Here is a 19,818-nt window from a genome sequence, read left to right as displayed (position 1 = left end):
TACTTTATGGCAAGACAAGAAAAATTTTAACATAAAAAATTTTCTCTGCCCTTTGGCCTCCTCTCTCCCCTCCACTGTGCATTGTGTACCTGCATGATGCATTGACCAAACCTGCTCAACTATATAGAGCAACGTTCTCCCAGCACCAAGACAACTCCTTAAAAGATAGCATTCCTTCTTAACCTTGTAAGTGACTGCAATGACTCATGATCCACTACTGGCTAGATTGTATAAACTGTCAATAATATGTCATTTAATGTACAGCCGTCTGTCTCAAAAACTTACACGACTGCTTTGACCTATAATGGGAGAACAGTTCTTGGAGCTTTCTGAGAGGATGTTCCCAGGTTATAATTCTCAGTTTGGCTCGAATAAAATTTCCCATTTCTTTCTTAGATCATCTGATTAATTTTTCATTGATTGTATAGTCAGAAAGAAACTCTGGAAAAACACATAAGAAAATTAATAATAGTGGTTGCCTGTAAGAGGTGAATGGTGTCAACTACAAACTGGCACTAGCCATCTACCTCTACAAGGATTAAATTATGACCTTCAACACCCCCTGAAAGGAGTTCAGGGTAGAGATCAGGAATGAGGCACTCTGTACTCTGGGGAAAACTGGCAGAACAAGTCTTCAGACAGTTAAATATTTTCAGGAGAAGATTTTACGAGCCCAATTCTTGCATCTCCTCATATCTAGAAAAGCACTAAAATCCTTCATGGTGACGTCGCTCCTCATGACTAGTAGCAACCTTCTGCAAAAAGTATGTGCTTGATTGCATGTACTCCCTCTTCACCAAAATCACATATATATATTGACCTTCCCCCCCTACCTCTTTGGAGCAGTTTCTCAGAGCTATCTGAAATGCTGACTCCCGGCCATTTTGCCCCAAATAAAACTTAACTCATGACTCTCATGTTGTGCATTTTTTTTTCCAGTCAACGATGGTTAGAAGCTCAGTGAAAAGGAGGACAAGGGTGAGAAGAAGAGTGTTACTCTAAGTATTTTAAATATATTGTAAATTTTAGAGCTGATCGTATTACCTAATTAAAACATTAATTATAAATATTGTTGACTGAGAGAAAAACACATAATGTAAAAGGTGTGAGTTAAGTTTTATTTAGGGACCTGAGGACTAGGGCCTGGGGAACCAGCCTCTCAGTAGTAGGGAAGGTAGAGGAGGAGCCAGTATATATGATTTCCCCCCCCCGGGAAATACAAGTAGTCAACATACATTTTTGTAAAAGATCACTGCTAATCACGAAGAATAAGTGTCTCAAGTTAATGATTTTAGTGCTTTTCTATGCACAGGAAGATGCAAGAATCTGGGGGATCATTGAAATTCTTCCTTAGATTTGCATCTTAACTATCCAGAGGCTCCTTTATCCAAAGCCCAGAATCTTCATTCTGTGGGCAACTGCAGTGGGTTGTGACTTAACCCTTTGTATAACTGGATGATGAGCAACACTCCTTGTTCTTTTTTACAGTGCATGACTTTTATAAGGAACATGCTGAATTGTTTAAAGAGAAAGTCCAAGATAATTGAACACTCAAATTATGATGATTAATAAAAGAGTTTAGCAAGCTTGTAGAATTTTTAAAAATTCATATTCACAATTGCATTTCCCATCACCAGAACAAGTTAAAAAATGTAATTTTTAAGACAGCAATTACAGGAGCAAAGAAATACAGTACTTGAATGGAAACATACATGTTTCCGTGGAGATATATACCATGGAGATACCGTGTCTGTGTATGGGAGAACTCAAACTCATAAAGTTGTTTGCTGCCTCTTCCATGACGTATGTTCTATGAAGGGCTTTAACTTGTAGTACAATGATCTTCAGACTTTCTGCTCACTCTCAAAAGTCCATCCAGACGCCTCTTCCTCAGACCTCGTTTTTGATTTTTCAGACTTTTTCTTTCCAGGCCCCCACAAACTAGCCATGACATTCATCATTGCCCTGAATGTATGTGACCTTATTTGGAGATAGAGTCACTGTAGATGTAATTAGTTAAGATGAAGTCATACTGGGGTACGTTTGGCCCCTAATCCAGTATGAGTAAAAGAGGGAAATTTGGACACAGAGACAAGCACACAGGAAGAACACCAGGAGAAAATGAAGGCAGAGATCAACAAGCCAAAGGAATGCCAAAGATTGCCAGCAAACCACCACAAGCTAGGAGATATACTTGGAAGATTCTTCCCTCACCAGAAGAATCCAGAAGAAACCAACCCTGCTAGCACCTTGATCTGGGACCTCCACAACTGTGAGACAATACGTTTCTGTAGGTTAAGCCACCTAGTTTGTGGTACCATGCCTAGAAAACGAATATTCCTACTGTCAGCCCTCGTCTCCAGCAGACACTCACCACAGACCTCAGTGATGCTGGTACATCTTTCATCAGCATATTCTTATCAGTTTGGTTAATAGAGGATTCTTCATCAACCCCACAGAATGTAGTCAGCTTATGGGCTTTCTAGCTTTACGTGCTGTGTCCAGTCTGGCGTGCACACTTCTCTGAACTGTCTGATCCCTGCCTCCACCTTTTGCAGTAGCAGTTCTGCATTTCTACTTCACTTGCTGTGAACCTTTGCTCCTTTCCCCTAACATTCTATTGTGAACACCTTCAAACATTCAGAAAGTTTGAAAAATTTTACAGTGCATATGATATTTGTCCACAACTGAGATTCTAAAATTATCATCTTACTATATTTGCTTTTCCACATCTCTATTCCCGTATCTATTCATTTTTCTTAATATGTTTATATTTTCTTAATATATCAAAGTAAATTGCAAACATCAAGCAGTATACTTCCCCCTAAATATAATACTTCAGTGTGCATGTCATTAGCTAGATTTCAATATTTGTTTATAGCTCTTTTCTTCTGAGGTAAAATTATGTGTAATAAAATATATTACTTTAATTGTACATTCTTTGAGTTTTCATAAATGCATGTCCCTGTGTAATCCAAACCTCTATCGAGGTCAGAAATAAGTCATTTTATCTGCAATTTGGAAAGACATTTTGATATGATTTAAGGAACAAATGATAAATTTTGAAATAAAGATTATTTATTAAAGAACAGAGAAAATTCAAATTAAAAGGATGTAATGTGAGAAACAAAAGGAATAAAGATATTGAATGAAATAAACAGATTTTTGTTCTGATATAAAGAAGCAAGTTATAACAAAACAAATTTCAGATTACATGAAAACAGTAATTCAATAAGAGGAAAGCTAAATATTAAATAAAATAATAAATCGGCTCTTGGATTGTTCAATAATCTAGTTAATGAAGAACAGTGTATCGCTGAACACAGTGAAAAGAGATTTAAATTTCTTGCACATTTGACATAAAATACTGACACTGACTATGTCTGCTACTGACAATGAGGACATCAAAACAATCTAGTTAATGTGTCATCGATATGAGGTTCTCAGATTAGTCCTCAAAAAACGTAAAACATCCTAAAATCTTGTAGCTCAAAATTGAAAGAAATTTGGGCTTCCATGGTGGTGCAGTGGTTGAGAATCTGCCTGCCAATGCAGGGGACACGGGTTCGAGCCCTGGTCTGGGAAGATCCCAGAATGCCACGGAGCAACTAGGCCCGTAAGCCACAACTACTGAGCCTGCGCGTCTGGAGCTTGTGCTCTGAAACACGAGAGGCCGCGACGGTGAGGCCCGCGTATCGCGATGAAGAGAGGCCCCTGCTTGCCACAACTAGAGAAAGCCCTCGCACAGAAACGAAGACCCAACACAGCCATAAATAAATAAATAAGCTTTCATTTAAAAAAAAAAAAGAAAGAAACTTGATAGAGGTTTACCCAAATAACAACTTAAAATGTCTTTTTTTAATTAAGTTTCGGCTGCGTTGGTTCTTCATTGCTGCATGCGGGCTTTTCTCTAGTTGTGGCGAGCGGGGGCTACTCTTCGTTGCGGTGTGCGGGCTTCTCATTGCGGTGGCTTACTCTTGTTGTGGAGCACAGGCTCTAGGCGCGTGGGCTTCAGTAGTTGTGGCTCGCGGGCTTAGTTGCTCTGCGGCATGTGGGATCTTCCCAGACCAGGGCTTGAACCCATGTTCCCTGTATTGGCAGGCGGATTCTCAACCACTGCGCCACCAGGGAAGCCCTAAAACGTTTTTGATGAGTTATGCTAGAGGATAGATTTTGCTACATTATCTTTTCATTCTTTTTAGAAAAATTTAAATTACAAAATTAACATTAAAAGACAGTCTAAGAATATAGACACGAATTTAGGAGAAAATTATTATAGAAATGCATCAGGCAGTTAATTAATAAAAATATTTTATTATTTTTCTGACTTTCATGTTTGTGGTGCTTTTAAGACTTTAAAATTTGTAATATGTGATTTTCCATTCCAAATCTCCATTATCATACCTATGTTTCACCCAAATTATATATATTAGATCTCGCACTGTCTATATTTCTCTTTTAAGCTTCTTGAGGGTCAAGATCTGTGTTCATTATTATTATATCCAGTCCTTAGAGGAAACCCTTGGCACAAAGAATGCATTCAAAGAGAATTTGTTAAATAAATGGATAAAAAAATAAATTCAACTTCTTAACATATATTATCTATCCCCTTCTCTCCACTACTGTGGCTACTGCCTTGATTCAGGCCCTCACTATATCTACCCTGGATTCTTGCAGTTGTCTCCTAACTGGTCTACCTGCCTGTAATCTCAAATCCTTCCAGTCTACTCTCCACACTGCTGCCATGGTAACATTTCTAGGGACAAATCTGATCGTATCAGCCCAAACTCTCTGGTTAGGGATCCAGGAACAGTAACTGCAGGTGCCCCCTGCTGTATATTCTCTTCTCCAGCCATCGTGATTTGCCCAATTTTCTGGATGACCAAAGTATCTCACCCCATTTCTGATTTTATTCTTTTATTTCATCTCCGGAAATTCCTTTCTCTTGTTCTACAAGGGCAAACTCCTACAGTTTCCTGATCTGCTCCATTAGTTTTCCTCTTTGGCCTAATACATACATTTATCTTCTAAATACTTATACGGCATTTACTATGGTCCAGGGACTATCCTAATCGATTTACAAACATTTACTTCATTTTTATTTCATTTCACATACAAATCAGCTGTTTATAGTTACTTGTTTCTGTGCCCGTGTCTCCTTCTAGACTGCGATTCTAGAAAACAGAGGTTGAGAGTTAAAAATGAACAAACAAAAACCCCCAGCCACAACTACCATCTCTCCTTTGTGGTGTCAAAGGGACCAGAGCTAGGAGAGCGCCTCAGGAAGCAATGGGCGGTAAGTACCAGACTAGAGGAACTATGAAGTCCCTTTCGGCCCTAACATTTTGCATTGCCATGACCATCTGATTCCCAGATGCCGGGAGCCACTCCGTACAGAAATCTCGCTGGGTTTCCCCGCCTCGGGCTGGATTTCTGGTTCCGAGCCTTGTAATGAGGCAGTCATAAAGTGCATCAACCTCCGGAGCTCCTAGAGAGAACAAGATCGCGGAAAAGGCTGCTCGGCTTCAGCAACGGGGCTCAGAACGATGACGCACTTCCGGCCTTTGTGGTTTGTGGGTTCTACGGGCGCTGCTGCCCTTGCCACGGATCCGAAGCTCCCGGGACCCCGAAGGTGAGTCCCAGGCCCCTCGTCCCGATCCTCCCGCCCCGGGAAGATTAAAGTCGGTGACTTGGGGTAGACCGGGAGGGGACGTCTGTGCGGGCGTGGCCTTGCCATCCTCTCGCCGTCGCCTCGACACAGGGCTAAAGCCCCAGTGGAGTAGAAGGAGGTCCCGCCCCTGCCCAGGCGGGGCTTTGTGGTCTTGAGCGGATGTGGGGAGGTGGAGGAGGAGCGTCCGACTGGGAGTCTCGCTCTCTGTCAAAAGCCCGACTCCGTATATACCCATCACTTTTATTTAACAAGTGTTAACATTATACAGTATTTATCGGATCTATTTTTTCTTTAAATGTTTCGAAATAAATTACAAGCATCATGACTTGTCACTTCTAAATAGTTTCGTATGTGCATCTCTGAAAATTAAGGACATTTTACATACATAAATCATAACCCCAGTATCAACACACCCAACTAAACCTAAGCGCATTCCCTAGTATTACCTGACACCTGCTTCATATTCAAATTTCCCCGCGTTGTCCTACAAATGTTTTTTGCAGTTGGTTTGTACCAACTAGGATCCAATTAAAGACCATTCGAAGCATGTAGTTAAGTCTCTTAATTTAAAACAGTCCTATCCTTCCCCTCCCTTCTTCCCATCCTATTTCCTGGTTGAAGGACTTGCGAATCGTCCCGTAGAGTATCTTAATTTCCGGATTTGCCTATTTCCTTGTGGTATTTAAGTTGTTCCTCTTTTCCTTGCCTTTGTGATCAGTTTTCCTTTGGAATTTATTTTGCGACACAGGTGGTTTATGCTTTTCATTATCTCTTCGTTGTGCTGATATGCTAATATGCTGAAGCTAATAAGAAAAACGCTCGGGAATTCCCTGGCAGTCCAGTGTTTAGCACTCCGCGCTTCCATCGCAGGGGTCGCGGGTTCAATCCCTGGTCAGGGAACTAAGATCCCGCAAACCGCGGGGCGCTGCCGGGGAAAGAAAGGAAAACGCTCTTTACGCCACGTCATGTTTTAATTTTTTTAGTTCAATTAGGGAGATGAGAACACATCAAATTCTGCAATTGTATCACTCTTTTATCATGTATTTGCTGCCTGACACGTAATAGGCACTTAGTAAATATTTTTGAAGTGAATTCCTTTGCGGGTTACAGGTAATGCACTGAATTTAGGATGAGTTGTCCTACTTCCTCCAGGAGTGTACCTTATGCACATCTTCGAGATTATGGCTTTTATTTCATTCTATTATAATTTTATCTCCATGAGTTATAAACTCCTGTGTATACCCAGCTCTTAGCACAGCTCCATAAATATCTGTCCGAAGACTGTAGCACTTTTTTCAAACAAAAGTTAAGCTGTTTTGCCTTTCAGTTGTATTTTTCAAAGTTAAATTAATTTGATGAATACATTAACATTATACCTAAGTGGCAGTCTTTTGGATCCAGTGCAATAGCCTCCACCACCACGCTTTCAACTTTTGCCTTTTCTGCTTCCACTCTCTTGCCTCCACCTTCATTCCCTCAGCTCGCCTACCATACAGTAGCAGAGCTTCTTAAAACGTAAACCCAGTCTTGTCACTTACCTTCCTAAAAGCCTTCAGTGGCTTTTCAGTGTAATTAGAATTAAAAAATAAACTCCTGTGCCCTGCATGATCTGCCTTGTCTTACCAGCCTAATTTTTTTTTTTATTTCTTTTTTTGCGGTGTGCGGGCCTCTCACTGCTGTGGCTTCTCCCGTTGCGGAGCACAGGCTCCGGACGCGCAGGCTCAGTGGCCATGGCTCACGGGACCAGCCGCTCCGCGGCATGTGGGATCTTCCCGGACTGGGGCACGAACCCGTGTCCCCTACATCGGCAGGCGGACTCGCAACCACTGCGCCACCAGGGAAGCCCCCAGCCTAATTTTTGCCACTCTCCTCTCACATGGCTGTAGGCACTCTGCCTCCTTTCATTGTTTTGACCACACCGTGCCCTGCCTCAGGGCTTTTGAACAGTTCTCCCCCTGTCCCCCACCTCTACTCTGCAGGGCTCACTCCTTTTTGTTCTTAAGGGCTCACCTCTCACCATCCTGTCTTAATAGGTCCTCCATTTATTTGATAACTCAGTGTCTTCCCCGTTAGAGTGAAAGCTCTAGCAACACAGAGACTGGTTCTCTTTGGAAGACAGCCAGAAGCCAGGATAGCAGAGGAAATCAAATAGGAAATCTTTGGTTAATATAAATGGCACTAAATTTACTGACTGTGTTTTAAAAATACAAGAGTCTTAAACCTTTTATAGAATTTAATTTCTTTCAATTGTAGAACTGAAGTCCCTGGTAGAACCAAGGTCTCCCTTTCCTTGCTGGCTGCCACTGTGGGACTGGTCTCAGCTTCTTGAGGCTGCCTGCATTCCTTTACTGGTGGCTCCCTCCATCAGCAAGTCAGCAATTGTGTATCTAATCCTTCTCATGCTTCAAATCTCTGACTTCGTCTTCTGCTACCAGCGAGAGAAAACTCTGCTGTTAAAGGAGTTATGTAGTAGGTTAGGCCCACCTAGAGCTCTCCTAAGGTCAACTGATAGGTACCTTAATTACATCTTAATTACACCTTTTATCATGTAAACTAACAATCTTAAGTGACATGATGACAATCATAGAGGACGGAGATCATGTGGCGATCTTAGAATTCTGCCTACCACAGTTCCACTGTTTGTTTATCCTGCAGTTGATGGACATTTGGGTTGTTTCTAATTTGGAGCTATTTTGAATAAAGCTGCTCTGAACATTCCTGTAGTTTTAGCTTTTAGTGGACGAAAGCACTTGTTTCTTTGGGGTATATATCCGGGAGTGGAATTACTAGGTCATGGCGTACACATACGTTCAGCTTGTCAAAGAATGATGAGACCATCACTCAATACCTGAAATGAAAAGAGAGCTGGAGAGATCCTGACTAGGAACACCTCACTAGGTACAGAAGAGATTGCTGCTCTTACACAGGCATTTTGAGAAGCATGGAGTTCGGTGGGCTGACATCATCTCTGGGGGCTTGGTTTCATGGGACAAACTGTTGTTGATTAGTTGGCTCTCAGAGCTGTGTTTATTGGAACAAGTCATTACAGATTGGATGATTTTCAAAAGCTATGGGTTGCCACTAATTGATGGACTTACAAAAACATGTTCTCTGAAGTGAATTGTTGATTGATTGAACAGACCAGTTCAGGGCTATTTTATTAAATTAATTTTTATTGGAGTGTAGTTGCTTTACAATGTTGTGTTAGTTTCTCCTGTGCAGCAAAGTGAATCAGCTGTACGTATACATATATCCCCTCTTTTTTGGATTTCCTTCCCATTTACGTCAGTTCTGGGCTACTTGATACCACAGCTGCAGAACTTTTTTTATTCTCAAGCTTTAAGAGATAGTTCTAAAGAATTTTCCAAAGTGGTTGTACCCATTAAACTATCATATTAATGTATGAGAGTTCCATTTGCTCCAATTCCTTGCTGATTTACCCTTAAATTATAAGATGTGTATTTACTTTTAGAATTTTTTTAAATGAGGTCTGTTCAGTATTTCTGTTCTCCTGACAACAAGGGCCTTAATACACTCTTTCTACTGAACTGACCATCTACCACATCTTGTTATTATAAAGAATTTTAGTTTTATATTCTTCCCCTTTTGCATAGTAAAACATTCTCATGTAAAAAAATGTAATACGGGTTATCCATTGAAACATTCCACATCATGCCTGCTCCCTCTGGGATGTTTCCCATCCCCAGAGACAGGTAATGTTGCTTGGGTATCCAATATATATATATTTTTTTTCCCTTTTTTAAATACAACTGGTAATATTTTTCACAGTGGTTCTTCACCATGCTTTTTTCACTAAATGTATCTTGCCAGTGCTTTCATATCTGTACATAAAGAGCTTCCTCATTTTTAAAAACTGCATAGTAGTAGTCCAATATATGGATTACTCTAATTTATTTAACCAGTCCCGTATTGGTGGACATTTAGGTTGTTTCCAACCTTTTGCCTCACAAACAGTGCTACAGTAAATAACCTTTTATGTACATCATTTTACATGTGAATGAATATATTACTTTACAGGAGGTTTTTTTTCCCATAATCATTTAAATTTATTGCCATATTTTGTCAGTTTTTGGACTTATGTTGTTTCCTCTGTTTCATACCTTCTCTCTGAGTTCACTTTTGTTTGCTGAACTTCATTCTTCAGTTACTCTCTTAGGAAGGGTTCGTGGGTTGTAAATGGCTTCAGTTTGCTCTATTTATTTATATTTGGCTGGGAGTAAATTCTGTGTTCACAGTCATTTCCCCACTCTGATTGCCTTCTGGACTCCATTAATGAGCACTTTGCTGTGTTTCCTTTGTAGGTAATCTGTCTCTTTTCCTCTGGCAGGTTTTAAGATTGTCTCTTTATCCTCAATAGGCTGCAGTTTTACTATATTATGTCTAGGTGTGCTCTCTTGATCTGAGAAGTCAGGCCTTCATTTCTGAAAAATTCTTAATTTTTTTTCTCAACTATTATTTCTCAGTCATTGACTACATTCTCATCTTCTGAAGCTCCTGTATATTAATGTTGTATTTTCTTAACATTTTATATATATAGTATGTATATATATTTATTATATATGTGTATATATATGAAAGAGCAGTTAAGAAGATATATATATATGAAATATTCTCTCTTCTTAACTGCTCTTCCATATTTTTCATCTCTGCTTCATTCAGAGTAAAGCCTTCAGTATTGTCTTAAAAATCACTGTTGTTCTTCAGCTGTGTCCGTTCTGTTGTTTATCCTCTAATGCATGTTAAATGTCAAAGTTTTTTCTTAAATCCTAAGATTTCTCATTAGTCCTTTTTTATATCTACCCAATGTTGCATTTTTTGCCTGTTTTGGTTTCATTATCTCATGTATTTCTCAAAATCACTTATTTAAAAAACTCCTCGGACTATAAAATGAACTTTATAGTCCAAGTGAATTTCTATTCTGATTTGTTGATTATTTTTCTTAGGGTTAGAGTTATTCATGCATTTTGGAATTTAGTTTGTAGGTTTATTTTGTGTGGGCAGCTTTCTGTTTTAGATTTCTCTCTCTTCTTCATTCAGCATTATATTTATTATATTTAAGACCCTTTCTGGGACTTACACCCAGTGTTTGAGTGTTGCTGCCCCAAGAAGTTCTTAGGGCGGGCAGACCTAGTATGGGGCCAGCAGCTTCAGGGCTTAGTTACTGCAGATGAGACTGGTCCTGTCCCTTGGCCCCTGGGTCCATAGTTTCTGATAAAGCCGTAGCCTGAGTCAGTAGCCTACAGTCTTTTTTTTTTCCTATCCCCTTTCATGAGTGTGGAAGTCCACTGAAGCCTCTAGCATCAGAAAATATTTCTTCCAAGATTTTCAACTGTCTACTGAATTTGGCCTGTGAATTCAATGGTTTATTTTGTTGGGTCTATTTCCTCTATAAAAAGAGGATATTCAACTTATTAGTACTGCTTTGCTAATAATACCTGGTAGTTTTTTAATGTTTAGCAATTGCTATGGGCCAGGTACCATGCTAAGCTTTTTATATGCATTACCTTATATAATTATCACAGTTCTGTGATAGGGGTGCTTTGGTCAGTCCCATTTTAGAGAGGCCACATGATTTGAACATTAGTCTCTACCTTGCAGTGCTTCTCTAAAGATGATTTTAAAAAACTCAGTCCATTCAGTTTATCAGAGGTGTATCAAGTACAAGAGGCGTCTGGGATCTGTAGCAGGTTGGGACATGGGTGGGAGAGGAGACAGGAGACAAGGGAGGACTAGCTGGTAACATAGGGTAACACATACAGATCCTGGGAGCAGTGGTGGCATAGGGGAGAATAGGAAGAGTGCATTTTCTCTGCCTTCTCCCTTCCCTGCCCTTGCCATGGCTTGATGAAAGGAAAAGGGACGTAGATAGGGAGAATTCACTTATTTATCCAGAAAACAGGGATAAAGACAGAGTTCATGGTGGCACAAGATCAGGAGGTAAATCCTAAGTCCACCAACTGTGGGGAGAGCAGCACAGCGAATGCAGAGGCTGCCCCACCTGGGGCTTTGGGTCTGTGAGGGGTTGCCTGTGGTACTCAAGAGAAAAACCTGATCACCATGGTTTCTCAGTAGCGTTCAGGTTCAGAGCCTATAGTCACAGAACAATTTTTGCCACATTTTTAATAATAGTGGAATCCAATGTAAATTCATAAGAATTCTCAGGCTTACAAGTCTTCCTGGACTGAAGACTCAACAAACCTGATACCCAGATGCTGCAGTAAGGAGTAAAAAATTAGAGTTGATGCTGGATGTGGACAAAGAATAAGACCCACAATCTTTGTAACGCTCTCTATTCTTAACACTACAACATAAGTTGATGTGAATATTGTACTAAAGTCTGTCTCTCCCACTGCAAATCCCATAAAGGCAAGGACCAGGTCTGTTCCCTTTCACTGCTTTGACCTAAGTGCCCGCACTATGCCAGGCATTTAGTAGGCACATGATATTTGAATGAATGGGATAAATACATTTTCCCCCAATAAAGTATAACTGAGAAACTTTTCTCAGTTCTCTCAGACCTTAATGATTCTATTAAAACAGGACTAAAGGGCTTCCCTGGTGGCGCGGTGGTTGAGAGTCCGCCTGCCGATGCAGGGGACGTGGGTTCGTGCCCCGGTCCGGGAAGATCCCATATGCCCCGGAGCGGCTGGGCTCGTAAGCCATGGCCGCTGAGACTGCGCGTCCGGAGCCTGTGCTCCGCAACGGGAGAGGCCACAACGGTGAGAGGCCCGTGTACTGCAAAAAAAAAAAAAAAAAAACAGGACTAAAGCCATATATAAAACTTAAATTCCACCGCTAAAGTAAACATTGTATCCGTGTAACCACCATTAAACCTGCCAACTTAAACTGCCACAACCCTACAGCATATTCTTACCATTTTCCTCCTGAATCTTACTCAATATTCCTTTAAAATACAGCTCTAACTCTATGACAGTGAAATAAAAACCTTGATGACCCTCGGTTTTCCATATCGTAAAGTCTAAACATCTTAGCCTAGAGTTCAGGGTTGTTCTCTATTCCGATGAAATGCATCTTTCCAACCTTATCTCTTGTCATGCATTTTCTCCCCACACGCTATACTCTGTAGTTCAGCCACCAGGACCCCCTGCCTGTCCTTAGAGTCACTGTGCCGTGTAACCTTAAATACCTTTGATTCTGTTGTCTGCTTGGCCTGTCATGTTGAATCTCCTCCCATCACCCTTTCTCTGCCTGACAACTTTCTGTTCGTTATTTTAGGCCTAATTCAAATGTACTTGCCCCTAAGCCACATTCTTTCACTGCTCCATACCCTGTCAGAATTATGTTTTTCCTGCTCATCACTCCCTAGATATTCTGTTGAAGCCTCTATATAGCACTCATCATTTGATATTATGGCTAGTTTTATATGTCCTGTTCTTCCCCTAAAACTACCATATACTGACTATGAGACTTTTAAATCACTACAATTTATTTATTTGTTTATTTTCTTAGAATAAGTACTTTATTTGAAATGGCTCAACAATCAGAAAAAATACAGACAGTATTATTTTCCTTCCTGTCTTATTCTGAGTTACCTAGTTCCCTCCCCAGAGGCCACCCCTCTGTATTAGTTTTTCATTGCTATAATAATGTGGTGTAACAATTACAAATCTTTGGCAGCATATAGCAATAAACATTTATTTAGCACATGAGTCTGGGGTTCAGCTGATAGGGGTAGGGCTTACTTGTATATCTGCAGTCAGCTGTGAATCGTCCAGGCAGCTCTGCAAATCTCAGCTAGGCTCACTTACATGTCTGGGGATTAGCTGGCTGTTAGCTGACCTAGGATGGTCTCATCTGCCCCTCTGGGGTGATTTGGCTCTGTCCTGCATGTTTCTTATCATCTGAAAGCCAGCATATCCTCCTAGTAATTGTAGCAGGCAAGGGCAAGCAAGCCCAATCACACAAGTACTTTTCAAGTCTAGCTTGTATCACACTTGCTAGTAACACACTGGCCAAGTCAAGTCACATGGCTGAGCCCAGAATCACAGTGGGAGGGCACAACAAAGTACATGTCTACAGGGAAGGGTGAAGAATTGGGGTCAGTAATGTATTCTGCCATATGCCTTTTCTTCCAATTTCTAAACGTACAGAAGTAAAATACTATATATACCTTTTATTAACATAAATGATAGCATAATATTTATTGTTCTTATACTTTGTTTTTTTTCCCCATTACTTTTTAATTTCCATTAAGACATATTTTTCTCATCAGGTACATCCTCCTAAAGAAGGTTAAATCAGGGGATCTTAAATCAGTTACCCCTCTGCCTCAGGCTGGAGTGAGCCCTTCTAAGTTAATCCCAGAATGGCTTCAACAGGGGAACAGGATGGACTTAAGATTGTGAAGGTGGAGGAAGACCCTATCTGGGACCAAGGAACCTACCTTAAGGAGAACAGCTTTTCTGGCCAGGAGGCCTCCCGCCAACTTTTTAGGCACTTTTGTTACCAAGAGACTCCTGGTCCCCGGGAAGCACTGAGCCGGCTCCGGGAACTCTGTCATCAGTGGCTGAGGCCAGACACACATACCAAGGAGCAAATCCTGGAGCTCCTGGTGCTGGAGCAGTTCCTGACCATCCTGCCCGAGGAGCTCCAGGCCTGGGTGCAGAAGCACCATCCCGAGAGTGGGGAGGAGGCGGTGGCTGCAGTTGAAGATCTGGAGCGAGAGCTAAGTGAGCCAGAGAACCAGGTGAGAGGAGAAAGATAGGCTCCTGGACACAGAATATTAAACGAAGGGTGAAGTTTGGTGACCCAGGTTGGTTGGCCATAGCCTCATGTATTAGTTCTCTGTTGCGGGGTAACAAATTACCCACCTCCCTAAGCTTTAATGGCTTGAAAAAACAAATATTATCTCCCAGTTTCTGAGTCAGGGTTTTGGGAGCCACTTAGGAGGATCTCTCATGAGGTTGCTGTGAAGATGTCAACCAAGACTATAGTCCTCTGAAGACCTGACTACGGCTGGTGAACCCACTTCCAAGATGGCTCACTCCCATGGTTGTTGGTAGGGGGCCTCGGTTCTTCACTGGCTGTTGGCGGGAGGTCTTTACCATATGGGTTTCTCCTTAGGGCTCATTGAGTGTCCTCACAACATGTCAGTTGGCTTCCCCAAGAGACAGACAGAGAAATAGAGAAAGAGAAAATAAGGATGAAACCACATCCTTTTTACTACTTAGTCTCAGAAGTTATATACCGTCACTTCTGCCATACATTCTATTCAGTAGAAATGAGTCATTTTAAGTACAGCTCTCACTCAAGGAGAGAGGAATTAATGGAAGGAGCATCAAAGAACTTATAAACATATTTTAAACCACCATATCACGTTGGGCCACTCTTGTTCTCCCCCTTCTGCTTTTGGGTGTGGATTTAAACTCTGGGTCTTCCACTGTGCCATTGCTCTACAAATGTCTCATATGGTTCCATATGATCTCTTTCATTGAGTATTAGCCTGGATTCCTGTAATCCTCCTCTTATGAACCCAAATATACCTACCTGCCTTCAGGCCCCAGACTGTGAACATGGACATTCTGAAGTGCTCTCAGGGGATGCAGTGCATTTGAAGGCCAAGCAGGAATCAACAGCTCTCCAGGTTCAGTCCATGGTGACACAGCTCAAATGTGAATCTTTTGGGCCCCACAAATTTGGAGAACAAGGTAAGGACTTTCACAGGTCCATTCAGGGGATCTCTGGTGGTTCAGTATAGGGTAGTAAAGACTGTGGACTCTGGCACCAAATTGCCTGGGTTGGAATTTAAGCACTGCCACTTAGAAGCTGTGTGACATTGGGCAGGTCAAGTAACCTTCCTGTGCCTTCAGTTTATGCATTTGTAAAAATGGAGATAATCATAATATGGAGTCAAAGAGTCATTTGAAGATTTAATAAATTAATATACATAAAACAGAACAGTTCCTGCTTCCTAGTAAGCATTCCACAGTGCCTGCTTAAGTACATCCTCTCTGGAAGCCTCGCCTTCTCTGGGTGACCCCCTCCAGCCATTTCAGCAGGTGCTGATGACCCCTTACTCTGTTGGTCTCAATATCTCCATTTAGGTCTTCTTTGGATTCCTAGAATATGTGTGCTTGATATGGATCTTCCTGTTCCCCATCCTGTGGTTATACTCTTTCATAAAGGAAAGAGATGACATTGTTTGATCTATTTATTATTCTAGATGGTGAAACTGTACTTGAAAACCAGGACTTGGCATCAAAACAAGAAGTCTTAAAAGAAACGGGACATTTTGAGAATAGCAGACTCCAAAGAGATGTTCCTTTAGATTCTAAGTACAGAGAAACTTGTAAACGTGAGAGCAAGGTAGAAAAGCAGAGGGGACATCCCACTGGAGAGAGACGTCACAGGTGCAATGAATGTGGGAAAAGCTTTACTCAGAGTTCAGTTCTCATTCAGCACCAGAGAATCCACACTGGGGAGAAGCCATATGAATGTGAAGAATGTGGAAAGACCTTCAGCCAGAGGTCAGGCCTGGTTGAACATCAGCGGAGCCACTCTGGAGAGAAACCCTATCAATGTAAGGATTGTGGGAAAGCCTTCAGTGCCAGCAATGGCCTCATTAGACACAGAAGGATCCACACAGGGGAAAAACCATATGAATGTGAAGAGTGTGGGAGAGCCTTCCGCCTGAGCTCATACCTTGTTCAGCATCAGAGGATACACACTGGAGAGAAGCGCTATCGCTGTAATGAGTGTGGTAAAGCCTTCAGCCAGAATGCAGGGCTTTTCCAGCACCTCCGAATCCACACTGGTGAGAAACCCTATCAATGCAGTCAGTGCAGTAAAAGCTTTAGTAGGCGAACACTCCTTATAAAGCATCAGAGAAGCCACACTGGAGAGAGACCGTATGAGTGTGATGAGTGTGGGAAAGCCTTCAGTCATCATTGCAACCTCATTAGGCATTTTAGAATCCATACTGTTGCCAAACTGGACTAATCCCATGGACCACCAGGGCCCCTAAATGAGGTGATCTTGGAAAGTAAGATTTTCAAGTGGATAATTTTGCTCTTATGAAATTTATTTTGCTTTGGAGTGTGTGGCTTTTCTGCAGACCAAGTGCTGCTGTCTCCTGGGTGGATGACTGTTGGCAGTTGCTTGGCAACCTCCTTCTTCCCTATCCGTTGGTTCATTTCTAACAATTTCTCTTAAAGGGACCAAATCTTACCTGGAGATAAATTGGTATGGAGGGGCCATTATTGAGTAATATTTAATATTGAATAACTCTAAATGACTAGCAATTGTGTATACTTTTTTTTAAGATTGGGTACATTCAAAAGATATTCAGAGATGAGCCCTTTTTTTTTGTAAAAGTGACATTTTAAACACAATTAAGATTTGGGGGAATAAGAATCATTCCCATTCCCGTAGGAAATCATTGCCACAGTCTCCCCAGGAATTTAATGGATGATTTCTTTGTTGCTTTCATCGGAATGGGTGGCAAACTCATTTATTAAGCAGCATTACCCATGGTGTGAAACCTATTTGATGGTTTAGAAATCCATATCCCATTTTGATATCTAACTCCAAATTCCCAGTGCAGGTCATTACCATATTAAGGTTTCCATTTTTGTTATAAATAACGAATAAGATGATACTTTAAAACCTTTGCAGTGTGCCAGTTTTATTCATAGCCTTTTCTGCCACTGCCTTTTGAAGGCTAGTCAGCAACTTGGAGGGCCATTGCGAGCAGCATCATTGAGACTCTATCAAGAAAAGGAGCCTCTGACCTCGGGCAGCTTGCTGCTTAACTGGGGAGTACAGCTTTCTCAGGCCATTTACTGTCAGGGTTAAACACACAAATCTGGCACCACACTGTGTAGGTTCATTACCTGCCTTTCCATCTGTGAGCTGTGTGACTTTGGGCAGTTTAATTAAATGCCCCTATGCTACAGTCTCCCTGTCTGTAAGATAGGGGATAAGAGTACCTTTCTCATAGGGAACATAAGAATAAATTAATACAAACTTGTAAAGCACTGAAAACATAACTCTCAATAAACGTGCACTATGATTTACATAAAGAAATAATACCATCTAATGAATGTAGGTGGAATTGTAAGTATCATGCTTGAACGAAATAGAATGTTAAATGCCTCTGCTGACAGTCTCATTATACTTTTCTCCACAGTCAAAATCTGAATCAGAATTTCACAAGGAAATAAAAGTTCAACCTAAAAGTATACTGTACTAAATATGTCTTCAAAGTCTATTTTTAAAAAGTTAAAGAAGTCTATATATGTGTGTGTATATGTATATGCATATGTATATATATTTGGTTTTCCTTATAGCTTAGGGACCATAACAACAACCAAAAAACTCTAAAATTCCTTGACCCTTTCATTTGTAAATAGAACAGTGGCTAAATGCAGACTACATAGAATAGTGCTTATTGAATTTGTTTTTTTTTTTTTGGCTGCACTGCGTGACATGTGGGATCTTAGTTCCCCAGCCAGGAATCAAACGCATGCACCCTGCAGTGGAAGTATGGAGTCTTAACCACTGGACCACCAGGGAAGTCCCTAGAATAGTGCTTACTGAATTTTAGAGTATCTACAAATCACCCGAGATCTTGTTAAAATACAGATTCTAATTCAGAAGGTAGCCCAGGAATCTGCATTTTCAGTATGCTCCCAGTGATGCTGATGCTGTTGGTTCATGGAACACACTTTGAGTATCAAGGCCCCAGACAGTCCTGATGGTCCTTGTAATCAGTTAGAGGTGCCAGCAAATCCATTTCCTTCCCATCCTTCTTCCACCTGCAACCTCTGCCTCAGCATGTTGCCCCTATACCTGTGCTCCCCACTGCCTACCCCACCCCCAGAGGAGTGAGATGCCCCAGAAGTGCAATGGGCAGGTGGGCTGAGGTGGGTTTGGGAAACCAGGCAGTGTTCTCTGCTCTAGCATAGGCAGATTCAGCCAAATCTTTACTTGGGAAGTCTAAGCAGTTCCTGTAAACGTTTGCTTTAGGAAAAAGCCGCTGCTACAGAGCTTCCGCTCTGCCTCCTCCCTCCCCTTCACGCGAGCTCCCGGGGTGAGGGGAAAGCAGCTGTTGCATGTTTAGAGCACAGTGCAGACCTGTAGTCCTCCCTGTGCTCCCTGAGCATCTCAGGACACAGGGACAAAGTCTCAGCCGCCGTGTCCTTATCTAGGCTGCTACTACAGACCACACTCACCTTCATCACTGAATTTCAGTTTGGTCTCTCTGAGACTCCAACCCCAGTGCTCAGACAGCCCCTTCCTCTCTCACCTACCCAGAAAGGCAAAGAAAAGCTCACAGAGGAGAAAGCAGTCACAAAAGAGGCCCAAGGAGTAAAGGAGAAAAGCAAAGGGGAGGAGAGGCCTCGAGACGGGAAGGGAGAGACGGGGGAGAAGAGAGGGCCTGATAGGGTGAGCCTGCAGCAAAGAGAAAGTTGAAGGGAGAATTTGGGAATGTTGCAGTTTTTTTTCAGTTTCTCTTTCATCAATCTAGTCCAAAGTGTTATAGGCGCTGATACCACTCCCCTCCATTCAGCCTCATTGACAGTGTCATGAAGGATTTTCAGTGCCTGTGATCAGCGGAGCACCTAGAGAAGAAGGGAAGTTCAGGCAGTGAACAGGGCACTCAGCCACTCGGCAGGGATTTGGGACACAGCAGAGAACCCTGCCTGAGAAAAACAGTAAGTATAATACATAAACGATATAGTGTAATATATAGGTGATACAGTGCTTTGGAAACAGAAGAAAGTGGAGCAGGATAAAGGAGTGAGGTTTCATTATCTAGGGTGGTCAGGGGAGGCTTCGTTAAGAGGCATTTGAGCTAAGATACAGAGCAGATGAGGGAGTCAGCTCAGTGCTACCTGGGAGGGTAATCCAGGAAGTGGGACCAGCTGGTGAAAAGGCCTCAGGGTATAGACTAAAAAGCTTTCCCATGGGGTTTCTCAGATGATCCTCACAATCACCCAGAGAAGAGCAAGGCGTGGGTATTTACCATTCACATTTACAGTTGAGTTAACTGAGCTTGGTGACATGAAGTGATTGCCCAACGTCGCATGCCTGGGAGGTGACAGTTGTCTGTATTTGAGACTGACTCTCTGTCTAGTGCCCTTTCCTATTAAGCATCCAGAAAC

At 41.7% G+C, this 19,818-nt stretch overlaps 1 protein-coding gene across 1 annotated transcript; it reads left to right on the top strand.

Annotated features, from left to right (window-relative positions):
- The first annotated feature begins 7,991 nt into the window (after positions 1-7,991).
- On the top strand, positions 7,992-18,622 carry ZSCAN31 (zinc finger and SCAN domain containing 31). The gene is made up of 3 exons (XM_022562140.3): positions 7,992-14,399; positions 15,210-15,360; positions 15,876-18,622. Exons 1-3 carry the CDS (start codon positions 14,019-14,021, stop codon positions 16,649-16,651), a joined length of 1,308 nt encoding a protein of 435 aa, XP_022417848.2. The 5' UTR covers positions 7,992-14,018; the 3' UTR covers positions 16,652-18,622.
- Positions 18,623-19,818: the final 1,196 nt, after the last annotated feature.

The sequence above is a fragment of the Delphinapterus leucas genome, chromosome 10, assembly GCF_059928025.1.
Source record: "Delphinapterus leucas isolate spDelLeu-1000000601 "Yukka" chromosome 10, BTC_Dleu_Yukka2, whole genome shotgun sequence".
NCBI lineage: Eukaryota > Metazoa > Chordata > Mammalia > Artiodactyla > Monodontidae > Delphinapterus > Delphinapterus leucas.
The sequence above is the reverse complement of the archived record's forward strand: the minus strand, read 5'-3'. Positions and strand labels throughout refer to the sequence as shown.